Source organism: Carcharhinus amblyrhynchos, chromosome 6 (assembly GCF_965287045.1).
Source record: "Carcharhinus amblyrhynchos chromosome 6, sCarAmb.v2.hapA, whole genome shotgun sequence".
Taxonomy (NCBI): domain Eukaryota; kingdom Metazoa; phylum Chordata; class Chondrichthyes; order Carcharhiniformes; family Carcharhinidae; genus Carcharhinus; species Carcharhinus amblyrhynchos.
Genome location: NC_137329.1, coordinates 65,770,408 through 65,784,192, shown reverse-complemented (window position 1 = coordinate 65,784,192; position 13,785 = coordinate 65,770,408). Strand labels below are relative to the sequence as shown.

Below are 13,785 nucleotides of genomic sequence, written 5' to 3'. Positions count from 1 at the left end.
ACATGGGTTTATAAAAGGGAAATCATGTTTAACAAACGTGTTGGTATTTTTGAGAATTATTCGCAGAATAGATGAGGGGGAATTGGTGTATGTAGTATGTCTAGATTTTCACAAAGTTTTTCATGAGGTCCCACACAAGTAGTTGGTAAACTAAATTGGAACACGTGGAATTTGGGGACTAAACTGGCATGGATCAAGAACTAATTAATGGACAGAGAGCAGAGTAGGAATAAATGGGATATTTTCAGGTTGGCAGGCTATGGCTGATAGGGTACCATAATGATCAGTGCTTGGGCCCCTTGTATTCACAATCTCTATCAATGATTTGGATGTAGGGATTAAATGTAATGTTTTCAATTTTGCAGATGAGACAAAACTAGGTAAAAATGTTAGTTGCAAGGGGAATGCAAAGAAATTTGGAGAGGCTGTGTGAGCGGGAAATGAGGTGATCCATTTTGACAGGAAAAACAGAAATGCAGAGCATCTTTTCAATGTAGAGAAACTGGGAAGAGTTGATGTCCCAAGAGACCTGGGTGCTCTTGTTCATGAGTCACTAACACGCAGGTGCAGCAAGCAGTTTGGAAGACAAATGTGACATTGGTCTTTATTGCAAGAGGATTTGAAAGGAATAAAGATAGCTTGTATAGAGCCATGGTGAGAACACTTCTGGAGTATGTGTACACTTTTGATCTCCTTAACTAAAGGAGGATATACTCTCCATAGAGGAATGCAATAAAGGTTCACCAGACTGATTCCTGGAATGGCAGGATTGTTGTATGAGGGGGAATTGAGGAGTCTGGGTCTGTATTCTTTAAAGTTTAGAAGAATGAGAGGCAACCTCATTGAAACTTAAAAAATTCTTACAGGGCTCAACAGGGTAGACCCTGTAGACCCACGGTAGACAGGGTAGCTTGCTGGCTGCAGGGGGGGATGTGGACGCAGTCGCAGAATAGGGGAAAGGTCATGTCAGACTGAGATAAGGAGGAATTTCTTCACTCAAAGGGTGGTAAAGCTTCGGAATTCTCTACCCAGGAAGCTGTGGCGGCTCAGTCAGTGTGTACATTCAAGAATGAGGTTGATAGATTTCTAGTTATTAAAGACATCAAAGGATATGGTGACCAGGTGAGTTGAGGAGGAGACCAGCTCGGATCTATTTGAATGGTTGAGCAGGTGTGGGGGGCTGAATGGTGGTCCCCTGCTCCTATTTCTTATGTTCTTCTGTGTCTACATTTCAGATGTTCTTCTTTGACTGTAAAGTGTGCTGTGACATCCTCAGGTTAAGTGTAGGGTAGAATTTGACTTGGTTCTTACTTATTGTGCTTTGAGCTGTCCATCTCACTGCTCTCCTTGTGGTGTTTCAATGCAGGTCCTGAGCTTGGAGGCGAGTTCCCAGTTCAGGATATGAAGACAGGTGATGGTGGCTTGCTGCAAGTGACCCTGGAAGGGATCAATCTGAAGTTTATGCAGAGCCAGGTAGGGGGGTTGACTGCGAGAGGGGCAGGGGAGGTGGGGAACCAGCTTGAGGCTTCATCCGGGTGACGGAGCATTTGTCCGTGATCAGTTTCATTTGCTCGGTGTTGTTCCCTTTTTGATTTCTGTTGCTGTACGAGTACAGAAGAGGTTTTGACATTGCGGTGCTGTGATTTTAGTGTGCTGTGTGTGTCTGCATGTTTGATTTACCACTGGGCTAGCCTGTAGGCTTAAGCTCCTTTGCTTGTTCAATGTTCTTGGTTGATTTACTTATTTCTTTACAGTCTTTAAATTGATGAAAGGGTAAGTTTCTTCTTCAAATATACAGCCAAGGTAAAGGATCTGTTTGTTCTGCACTCTCAAGTCGCGGTCCTTAACTGTAAGCTTCCATCAAACCTCTGCTGGCAGCTTCCAGCTGACTTTGGTGCCCGGCTCCTCTCTCAGTGGCCATGATATTGCTGTGTATTGATCCTATGCTGCCTGGAGAGGGAGCTCACAGCTCTTGGAGGTTCAAATCCGAATCTTTCTCCCCCCCCCCCACCCACTCCACCCCCTTTCCATCCTTCACTTCTCTCATACACATGTGCATGTATGTATCCTAAACTGACTGACTTCCTTCCACCTGAGCTCTCTGTGGAGCCAGGTGTGTATAAGGATCACCAGTCGGACAGCAGTCTGGAACGAGTTGGGGACCCCGTAATCAAGCTCCACGCCACAGCTTCCTGTAAACCTAGCAGCTCCTGCCAGCTTTCCTGTTCCAGTCCCCAAAGGGTGGGATGTTGGAGGTGGAATAAGGGTGAGGGGTGCAGAGCGGGTTGAGAAAAGTGCTGTTGATGTAACTGGTGAATTTGGGTATGGGAAGTGGATACAAGTTGAGGTTGGGAGGCAGTCGATTCAAGCAGGGACAGTTGGAGATGGGCAGCCGGGGGGAATCAATGGATACGGATCAGGGGTGCATCCGGACAGTGGGGTGGGTGGTGGGTATGGATGGGGAATCAATGAGTAGATGGGGGTGGACACAGGTAGTGGGTGGTGGCATGGGTATTGGTGGGGGTTATGGACAAAGGGGCGGTGGATGCAGGTGGAGGAGTCGATGGGTATGAGCAATTGGGATGCGTAAGGGTGGGTGAAGAAAGTGGGGGTGGGTATGGATGGGAGTCAGTGGGGTGGGTAGGGGTGGGGAAGTCAGTGGGGTGGGTAGGGGTGGGGAAGTCAGTGGGGTGGGTAGGGGTGGGGAAGTCAGTGGGATGGGTAGGGGTGGTGGAGTCAGTGGGGTGGATCGGGGTTGGGGGGGGTCAGTGGGGTGGGCAGGGGTGGGGGGTGTCAGTGGGGTGGGCAGGGGTGGGGGGTGTCAGTGGGGTGGGCAGGGGTGGGGGAGGTCAGTGGGGTGGGGGAGGTCAGTGGGGAGGGCAGGTGTGGGGGGGGTCAGTGGAGTGGGTATGGGTGGAAGGTGTTCAGTGGGGTGGGAAGGGGTGGAGTGCAATGGGGAGTGCGATGACTGGGGTTATTTTTGAGGGACGGTCCTACATACTAGTCACTCTTGGTTGTGTATCACTGACTATGTATATCTGGTTAAAGTCCAACAGGTTTGTTTGGTAGCAGACGCCGCTAGCTTTTGGGACTTTGCCCCTTCGTCAGGTGAGTGGGTGTTCTGATCACAAACAGGGTGTAGAAAGGCACACACTCAGTTTACAGAATACTGATTAGAATGCGAGTCTTTAAGCAGTTGCATTCTTGGACACGCATCTCCATTAAGAACGGTCACCTCAGCACCTCACTGTACTGCAAGCCCACAGATAACCTCACAATGCTCCACATCTCCACCTTCCACACTAAACACTTTAAAGAAGCCATCCCCTACGGACAAGCTCTCCATATACACAGGATTTGCTCAGATGAGGTGGATTGCAACAGATACCTCCAGATGCTGAAAGATGCCCTCATAAGAACAGGATATGGCGCTCGACTTATCGATCGATGGTTCTGACGAACAACAGCGAAAAACCGCACCCACCTCCTCAGAAGACAAACACAGGACACAGTGGACAGAGTACCCTTCGTATTCCAGTACTTCCCCAGAGTGGAGAAGCTACGACATCTTCTCCGGAGTCTTCAACATGTCATTGATAAAGAAGAACATGTCGCCAAGGCCATCTCCACATCCCCACTTCTTGCCTTCAAACAACTGCACAGCCTCAAACAGACCACTGTCTGCAGCAAACTACCCAGCCTTCCGGAGAACAGTGATCACGACACCACACAACCCTGCCACAGCAACCTCTGCAAGACATGCCGGATCATCGACACGGATGCCATCATCACACGTGAGAACACCATTCAACAGGTACATGGTGCATACTCTTGCAACTCGGCCAACATTGTCTACCTGATACGTTGCAGGAAAGGATGTCCCGAGGCATGGTACATTGGGCAGACCATGCAGATGCTACAACACCAGATGAATGAACGCCGCTCGACAATTACCAGGCAAGACTGTTCTCTTCCTTTTGGCGAACACTTCAGCGGCTATGGGCATTCAGCCTCTGATCTTCAGGTAAATGTTCTCCAAGACGGCCTTCATGGCACACGACAGCGCAGAGTCGCTGAGCTGATAGCCAAGTTCCGCTCACATGAGGACGGCCTCAACCGGGATCTTGGGTTCATGTCACACTATTTGTAACTCCCATGACTTGCCTGGACTTGCAATATCTCACTTACTGTCCTGTCTGAAGACAATACATATCTCTTTAGCCTATGTTTAATGCTATTTCCACTCACATTGTCTACACCTTTAAGATTTGATTAGCTGTAAAGACTCGCATTCTAATCAGTATTCTGTAAACTGAGTGTGAGCCTTTATATTCTCTGTTTATGATCAGAACTTCTCACTCATCTGACGAAGGGGCAAAGGCCCAAAAGCTAGTGGCGTTTGCTATCAAATAAATCTGTTGGACTTTAACCTGGTGTTGTGAGACTTCTTACTATGTTTACCCCAGTCCAGTGCCGGCATCTCCACATTATGTATATCTGGCACAGGGTGTTGTTTATGATCTGTGCTTACTCAGGACATTGGGTGTTTCAGGTTTGCTTGTTAATGTATGATGAATGTGATTTCTCTATCCAGGCTAATAGTCAGATGTACAGGCTCCCATGATATTAGGGCAAGGCTTCACTGGAGGACCTGTACATGGCGCATGACTAGGTGTTTGCTAAGATGACAGCTGAAAAACTCAGAATTGCAGAATAATCTATCAACAATCAAAGAGGCACCACCAATTTAAATAGTTCATTAGGATAAATGTGGCAGTTTGTGAAGATGGAATCTCCTGCTTATTTTTAATGAAGTGGAATTAATCATTTCATATAACATGAAGTTGCCAGAGGCCAATTTGTGAGAGTACTGGGATTGGCAGAATGAGATTGGAAATGAAATGTGAAAGGGTTTGGGGTGCGGGATTTATTAAAGGCTGTGGGATGTGAGCATCAGGGTGACAAACCAAGTGGGGTTTGAACAAGTTTGGCAGGAGAATGGAAATAAAATAGATCAAATACCTTCAGGCATCAGCTATGAACCGGAGAGTAGTTAGGCTGAGTGGGAGATTATTAGGTATTAGGTTAGCATTAGATTCAGTGGAAGATTAAAGTAAATGGAGAAATGCAAGAGTTGGAATAATTTAATTTATTACTGTCACATGTATTGAAATACAGTGAAAAGCATTGCTTCTTGCGCGCTATACAGATGAAACATACCATTCATAGAGAAGGAAACGAGAGATGCAGAATGTCGTGTTGCAGTCATAGCTAGGGTGCAGAGAAAGATCAACTTAATGCAAGGTAAATCCATTCAAAATTCTGACAGCTGTAGGGAAAAAGCTGTTTTCGAGTTGATTGGTATGTCACTTCAGACTTTTGTATCTTTTTCCTGAAGGAAGAAGGTGGAAGAGAGAATGTCTGAGGTGCATGGGGTCCTTAATTATGCTGGTTGCTTTGCCGAGGCAGTCAGAAGTATAGACAGTGTCAATTAGGTGAGGTCTTAAAGGAGTGAGTGGGAGTCAGTTGTGTGTGTGGGGGTGGGGGTGTCTCAGACTGGGTGAGATATTAAGGATAAGATATGGGACTAGGTGGGATATTAAGGAGTGAGTGGGAATCTTGAGCTAAGGAACATTGTATCAAAGTTGGAGCCCTATTTATTGCAAGTGAAATGAGGAAATACTTCTATAGGCAAAGATAGTAGAGCTTTATAGAATTAAGATTGCTGGGTTTTTAGATTTTAACAAAGGAATGGGTAAAAAGCTGGAGTTTGGTGTGCATCGAGCAGGATCTAATTGAATGGTCTAATCCAGTTCCTGTGATGAAATTAGATAGATGATGTCTCGAGTAACAGCAACACAGTTTAATGGGCTGAGTGACTTGTGTGTGCTGGAACACTGTTTCGAAGAGAGCAGGGCCTGTTGTTATATGTGAGATCTTTGAAGTTTGCTCTCAGTACTGTTAGATTTGGTGTAGAGTTTAGGAGGATTTGTGCAGAGTTGTGAATGGATATTCAGACCATATGTAGTCATGCATTGAACTGTTAGCAGGAACTGTATACAAATGAGAAAGGAAGTGGTGTGACTGCGTGGCCCATCATCCTCGAGGTGATCAAATAATCTTGATCCAGTCTGCGCACGAGCAGAAACGGGAAGTGGGCGAGTGGTGCGTGAGGGATGAGTGTCTCCTTGATGTGCCCAATATTAATTCCGACCATTTCTCTTCCATGCTTTCTCCTCCTGCAAGGAGTGGAAGGTACTAGTCTACTGCTGTCTTTGCTTCTTCGCAATAATTTCTCATTCTTTTAGTTTTGCTTTGTGGCAGATTGTGGGATTTATATCTTTATTTATTACATGCTCTTTGCTAGACTTGCAATGACATTCAACATTTTGATCTTTTTTCACGGGCTTTTAGTTTTCTGTCTTGGCTGATAATGTTTTCTTTTTGTTTCTTTTCAGGTTTTCATTGAACTGAGTCACATTAAAAAGTGCAATACAGTCAAAGGAGTCTTTGTCCTGGAGGAATTTGGTAATTAAACACTTAATATTGGCTGTGTGCTAGGCACGAGCATCGCTCAAACCTCACTAATGGAGACACTCCCTCACCGGCTTTGTGGGTGGGTGTGAACAGGCCAGGAGAGGACACACTAAGGGCGCACTGGGAAATGGGTGGAAAGCCAGAGTTCAGTACCTCTGAGGCATTTATTCAGTGTTCAGTGGTCCTTACAGCTGATAGTTGTCATGAGTTGAAGCCATTTTGTTAGTTTGATGTTTCAAACAGGCCGTGGAAACAATGATGCAAGGAGCAGGGACTGAGGACAAAAACTTGTACCAGGTTATACCAGGTCAGGTCTGAGATCTACATTTTCTCAGTGTCATCCCAGTGACTGAGGGTGTTGTAATATAGGAAGGATTGTGCTGTATTCCTCCAGAGGCTGAGGGTGTTATAATAGTGAGTGCTGTATTGCCCAGTGACTGAGGATGTTGTAATATTGAGGAGAAAGTGCTCTACACAATGGTTGGCATTGCTGCTCTCAGTGCCAGGGACCTGGGTTTGATTGCTAGCTTGGGTCACTCTGTACATTCTCCCTGTGTCTGAGTGGGTTTCTTCTGGGTGCTCTGGTTTCCTCCCACAGTCTGAAAGATGTGCTGGTTAGGGCAGTGTTCAATTCTCCCTCAGGTTACCCAAATAGGTGCTGGAGTGTGCCAACTAGGGGATTTTCACAGTAACTGCATTGTAATTTTAATGTAAGTCTACTTGTGACACTGATTAGTAAATTTTAAAACAATTACCCAGCGATGGAGAGTGTTGTAATATTAAGGAGACAGTGCTGTATTCCGCCAGTGATTGATGGTGTTGTAATATTGAGGGGGGAGTGCTGTACCACCCAGTGACTGAGGGTGTTGAAACATAGATGCATGAGTAGGCCATTTGGTCCTTCGAGCCTGCACCGCCATTCAATATGATCATGGTTGGTCATGCACTTTGTATCCCACTCTTGCTTTCTCTGCATAACCCTTGATCCCTCTTGAGCATATCTAATAAACTGGCTGCAAAAGTTTTCTGTGGTAGAGAATTCCACAAGTTCACAACTCTGAGTGAAAAAGTTCTATCTTATCTCAGTCCTAAATGGCTTACTCCTTACTCTTAGACTGTCACCCCTAGTCTAGACTTCCCGCATATAGCTTGTGCAGTCCCATCAGGATTTTATATGTTTCTATGAGATCCCCTATCATTCTTCTAAATTCCAATGACTATCAGCCCAGTTTATCCAATCTTTCTTCGTATGTTAGTCCTGTCATTCTGGGAATCAGTCTGGTGAACCTTCGCTTGGCTCTTTCAATAACAAGAATGTCCTTCCTTCGACTAGGAGACCAAACTGCACACAATGCTCAATGTATGGCCTTATCAAGGCCCTATATAACTGCAGCAAGGCATCCTACTCTTGCACTCAAATCCTCTTGCTATGAAGGCCAGCATGCCATTAGCTTTCATAGAACATAGAACATTACAGCGCAGAACAGGCCCTTCAGCCCACGATGTTGCGCCGACCAGTTAAAAAACAATGACCCTCTAACCTAAACCAATCCCTTTTCATCCATAAACCTATCCACGGATCTCTTAAACGCCCCCAAACTAGACGCATTTACAACTGCAGCAGGCAGGGCATTCCAATCCCTCACCACCCTCTGGGTAAAGAACTTACCCCTGACATCTGTCCTATAACTACCCCCCCTTAATTTAAAGCCATGCTCCCTCGTGCTAGCTTTCTCCATCCGAGGAAAAAGGCTATCACTATCCACCCTATCTAAACCTCTAATCATCTTATATGTTTCAATAAGATCCCCTCTTAGCCGCCTTCTTTCTAGCGAAAACAACCCCAAATCGCTCAGTCTCTCCTCATAGGACCTCCCCTCCATACCAGGCAACATCCTGGTAAACCTCCTCTGCACCCTCTCCAAAGCCTCCACATCCTTCCTATAATGTGGGGACCAGAACTGTACACAATACTCCAAGTGCGGCCGCACCAGAGTTGTGTACAGTTGCAACATGACGCTGCGACCCCTAAATTCAATCCCCTACCAATAAACGCCAAGACACCGTATGCCTTCTTAACAACCTTATCTACTTGATTCCCTACTTTCAGGGATCTATGTACACATACACCTAGATCCCACTGTTCATCCACACTATTCAGAGTCCTCCCGTTAGCCCTATACTCGACACATCTGTTATTCCTACCAAAGTGAATTACCTCACACTTCTCCGCATTAAACTCCATCTGCCACCTCTCGGCCCAGCTCTGCAACCTGTCTAAGTCACCCTGCAAACTACGACACCCTTCCTCACAATCTACCACACCTCCGACTTTGGTGTCATCAGCAAATTTACTAATCCACCCAACTATACCCTCATCCAGATCATTAATAAAAATTACAAACAGCAGTGGCCCCAAAACAGATCCCTGAGGCACACCACTCGTAACTGAACTCCATGACGAATATTTACCATCAACCATCACCCTCTGTCTCCTATCTGCTAGCCAATTCCTGATCCAATTTCCTAGATTACCCTCAATCCCATACATCTGCATTTTCTGCAGAAGCCTACCACGGTGAACCTTATCAAACGCCTTACTAAAATCCATATATACCACGTCAACTGCCTTGCCCCCATCCACCTCTTTGGTCACTTTCTCAAAAAACTCAATAAGGTTAGTAAGGCACGACCTACCCGCTACAAAACCATGCTGACTATCTCCAATCAATTCATTACTCTCCAAATAACTATAAATCCTATCCCTAATAATTTTTTCTAAAACCTTGCCCACAACAGAAGTAAGACTCACCGGTCTATAATTCCCGGGGAAGTCTCTGTTCCCCTTCTTAAACAATGGGACAACATTCGCTATCCTCCAATCTTCCGGTACTATACCCGAGACCAACGACGACCTGAAGATCAGAGCCAGAGGCTCACCATCTGCTGTACCATATGCCAGTCTTCAGCGACTGTTCCACCATGAAACCCAGGTTACAGTGCACTTATCCTCTTCCTTAATTGCCACCATTCAGATAATAATCTTCCTTTCTGTTTTTGCCAAAAAAGTGGATAACCTTACATTTATCTACATTATATCACATTTGTCAAGTATTTGCCCACTCAGACAGCCTGTCCAAGTCACTCTTCAGCCTCTTAGTTTCCTCCTTATAGCACACATTGCCCCCAACTTCATGTTATCTGCAAATTTGGAGATATTGCATTCAATTCCTTAATCCAAATCATTATGTATATTGTGAACTGCTGGGGTCCCAGCGCTGATCTGTATGGTACACCACTAATCACTGCCTGCCACTTTGAAAAGGGCCATTTATTTCCACTCTACGCTTTTTGTCTGCCAACCGGTTGTCTATCCACGTCAATACCTTACCTCCAATACCATGAGCTTTAATTTTGCTCACTAATCTCTTGTGTGCGACCATGTCAGAAGCCTTTTGAAAGTCCAGTTGCACAGCACTCTCCACTGGCTCACCCTTGTCCACTCTACTGGTCTGTTGTGGGGAAGTTTGAAGGTGGCCAATTGTGTCTTAACTTAGACAGTTCAAAACTCGCAAAGTTCTCTGTGCAAAAACCTAACAAATTTATTTTACATAGAACGAACAAAACAAACATACAACCAACCATAGACGTCCAAAGGGTTAAACAACTCTGGGAACAGAGCTATAGAATCAGTCCGGAAGATCTGAAGTACATAGTCAAGTACAAATCAAGTATAGTTTTCCTAATAAATAATTCTGTCATTAGCTTAAAATCAGTTTCATTGAGTAGTCATGTGTCATTATGTATCTCTGTCAAGTACCTCAGCCAACCATATGATATTTGATAGCGTGGTGATATTTTATTCATCCTTCAAGTCCGGACATCGCCTCCCTTCTTAGCTCTAACTACAGCCCTGTTGCCTGGTAGTGGCAAACACTACTAAAGTGAACATTCCCACTGGCTTACTGTCAAGTTGAATAAATATGTGCTCCTACATCCAGCGGCATATCTATCCTTGTATCTGAGCAGTGAATGTCTGTATTCATTAATGTTGAAAGGTATGTCCCCTCATAGGAATACCCAATATGACTACTGCTGACTACTGGTTCCTAGACCTCTGGCTTTGAACTGATGACATTTACCATCATGCCTTTCGGTAACTTTGTTTGGCTAAAATGAACAATACATTTAAAAAGCATTTAAAATATCCACATCTATGTTTTAAAATCATAACCGACTTGTTCAGATTTACTTACAGCATCACATATGTGTAAACCGTTAGTGTTAGCTTGTCTAATAATCATTTAACTCTTTATTGATCCCTTGTCTTCTGAAAGATTGCACTCTGCCTATGAATTTTATTAGCTGGTTGGAAATCCTCTTCAACCCTCTCTCCTGGCCACTGGCTAGCCCAGTTCGAAGTTAATAAATATTAACCTAAATCCTAAAAAGTGATTGGTTTCTTAATTTCTCCCCACTCATCCTTGATTGTCATCACTATTTCCATGTTGATTGAATGTAATTGCATCTGAGTCTTAATCCTCATTAATGCTAAAAATCATAATTTGAACATCTGCACAATCACAATGATTATTAGAATAAAAATGAAGAAAAGCACAATCTTCTGCACTGTACTTGTCCCTAGTGACCCCGTTCAGCCAGTTTCTCAATTCCACAGAGAAAAAGATGTTGGTTGTTTAAGTTTCTCGACCTCCTTCCGAATGTGTGTAACCAAATTAGTTATGTTCTCCGAAGTGTACGGGATGTATGTGCAATATTTTGACCCAATTAAGCACGTTTCACCCCTAGCTGCCAAGATGAACAATAATGTCATCCGATTCTGTAGCACAACAGTATGCGTTGCAACCATCTCGTCACTGATCTCCATAAGGGCTGTAGCAGTATCATTAGTAACTCGTTCCAAATCGACACAATGGCTTCAGTCTTGATGGATAGTCTTTATATATACATACTGGGCATCATTATACCAAGGAAATTGTCTAATCCCACAAGGGTGCGTCATTTTCTACTAGTTGGAAGCTGGTAAGTATGATAAATATGTGGGGCTACATATCCAAAGTAACATGACCCCTTCCAGCCGAAAGGCAATCACAGATATATCTTACTTCCACAAATCCAATAAGTTCTATTCTGAGTTGGATACGTGTGTTCTCCTTTGAAGCAATATGGAATATTGCAAGATTGATCATTACTGGGTGGATTCAAACAAATTTGACAATTTTGGTTACATCTATTGAGTGTTGACATTTGCTGGTGCCCAAGTTCTCTCCAGGGCCTCTTTTATTCACAACACACAGCATTTCTTGTGGCCCTGATTCTGCTCCATTTAAAGTAAGGCTGGAGGTTGGACTGGATGTGTTGAAGATGATTGAATGCCTATTCATGTGACTCGGCCCATCTGTACAGGATCTATTTCTATAAAAATCTACTCTGTCACATTCCCTAGGAAAACCTATTGCACTTACCCTGTGACCTCAAACTGATCTGTCATAATTAAATCTGTCATGATAAAGGTATTGGATGCAAAAATATCCCTTCCACAGCATTTATAGGAATGAATACTCAACATTTACATATATCAGCAGTTTCAACGAGTGTATGCCATATGCAGTTCTTGATGGACTGTCGATCGATTAGAGTAAACTCAACAATAAAAGAACACAAAGTTTACAATCATTTTGATAATTTTCAATTGATAATTCCAATATTCTCTTCTTGTGTCTCCTGCTTGCTTGTTAATCTTAAGAAAGATAAATATTCATTTACACAACCACGCTATAATTTCATTGCCTTTAATTTTGAGTTTTCTAGCTTGACAATCATCCTTGGAGCTTGATTGTTGGTCAATGTTCCTTCTTCCGTCAGATTAGGAGGATACCACAGGAACTTCACGCACATAATGTCCTGTAAGTAAAAACAGAGTGGCCCACAGTAATATGATAACTAAATTATTCAATTTTTCCTTATTCTAACATTAATCTGCTTACAGTGCCCTGATTTGGCTAAATCTAACAATTTTGTCAGAAAATCCAGTTAACCCTTTCATCAGTAATGTGGCTACTGAAGCCATATTAATTCTATGTTCTGCAAGGTTATCCATTCCCTGGGACAATTTTGTTGAGTGCTGGTGTGCCCTCTAGGATTTGGTTTTAGTTGTGTCAGCTGTGTCATAAGTTCATAACATATAAGAGCAGAATTAGGTCATTCGGCCCATTGAGTCTGCTCCACCATTTGATCATGGCTGATATGCTCCCCATAACCAATTAAAAATGTCTAACTCCTCACATTTACTCACTGTCCATCCACTGGGGGCAGCAAATTCCACAGATTCACTACTCTTTGGGAGAAGTAGATTGTCTTCAATTGTTTTAAATTGGCTACCCCTTATCCTAAGACGATGACCTCTCGACCTAGAATGCCCCACAAGAAGAAACGTCCTCTCCACGTCTACTTTATCCATACCTTTTCTTCTAAATTCTAGAGCGTATAGACCTAAACTGTTCAATCGCTCTTCATATGGGCAGCACAGTAGCACGGTGGTTAGCACTGCTGCTTCACAGCTCCAGGGACCTGGGTTTGATTCCCTGCTTGGGTCACTGTGTGGAGTTTGCACATTCTCCTCGTGTCTGCGTGGGTTTCCTCTGGGTGCTCTGGTTTCCTCCCACAGTCCAAAGATGTGTGGGTTAGGTTGATTGGCCATGCTTAAAAAAATTGCCTCTTAGTATACTAGGATGCTTAGGTTAGAGGGATTTGGGGTAAAATATGTAGGGATATGTGGGTAGGGCCTGGGTGGGATTGTGGTCGGTGCAGACTCGATGGGCCAAAGGGCCTCTTTCCGCACTGTAGGGCTCTATGATTCTATGACAAACCCCTCATCTCTAGAATCAACCCAGTAAACCTCTGAACTGTCGGCAATGTTACTACATCTTCCCTCAAAGGAGACCAAAACTGTGCATTATACTCCAGGTGCGGGCTCACCAATGCCTTGTATAGCTACAACAGTACTCCCTTCCCTTTATATTCTATTTCTTTAGCTGTAAATGTCAACGTTCCATTTGCTTTCTTTATTATCTGCTGTACTTGCATGCTTGTTTTCTGTGACTCATGGAAGAGGACATCCAGATCCCTCTGCACCGGAGCACCCTTTAGTCTCTTCCCACTTAGATAATAAGGGTGGCACAGTGACAGTGTTGTCTCACAGTGCCAGAGACCCGGATTTGTTTCACT

At 44.1% G+C, this 13,785-nt stretch overlaps 1 protein-coding gene across 1 annotated transcript in view; it reads left to right on the top strand.

Moving 5' to 3' along the window:
• The window catches only part of madd (MAP-kinase activating death domain), a 241,808-nt gene that overhangs the window by 195,686 nt on the left and 32,337 nt on the right, over positions 1-13,785 (top strand). The window contains 2 exon segments of the mRNA XM_080190554.1: positions 1,367-1,473; positions 6,459-6,528. Coding sequence (XP_080046680.1) covers positions 1,367-1,473; positions 6,459-6,528 — 177 coding nt within the window.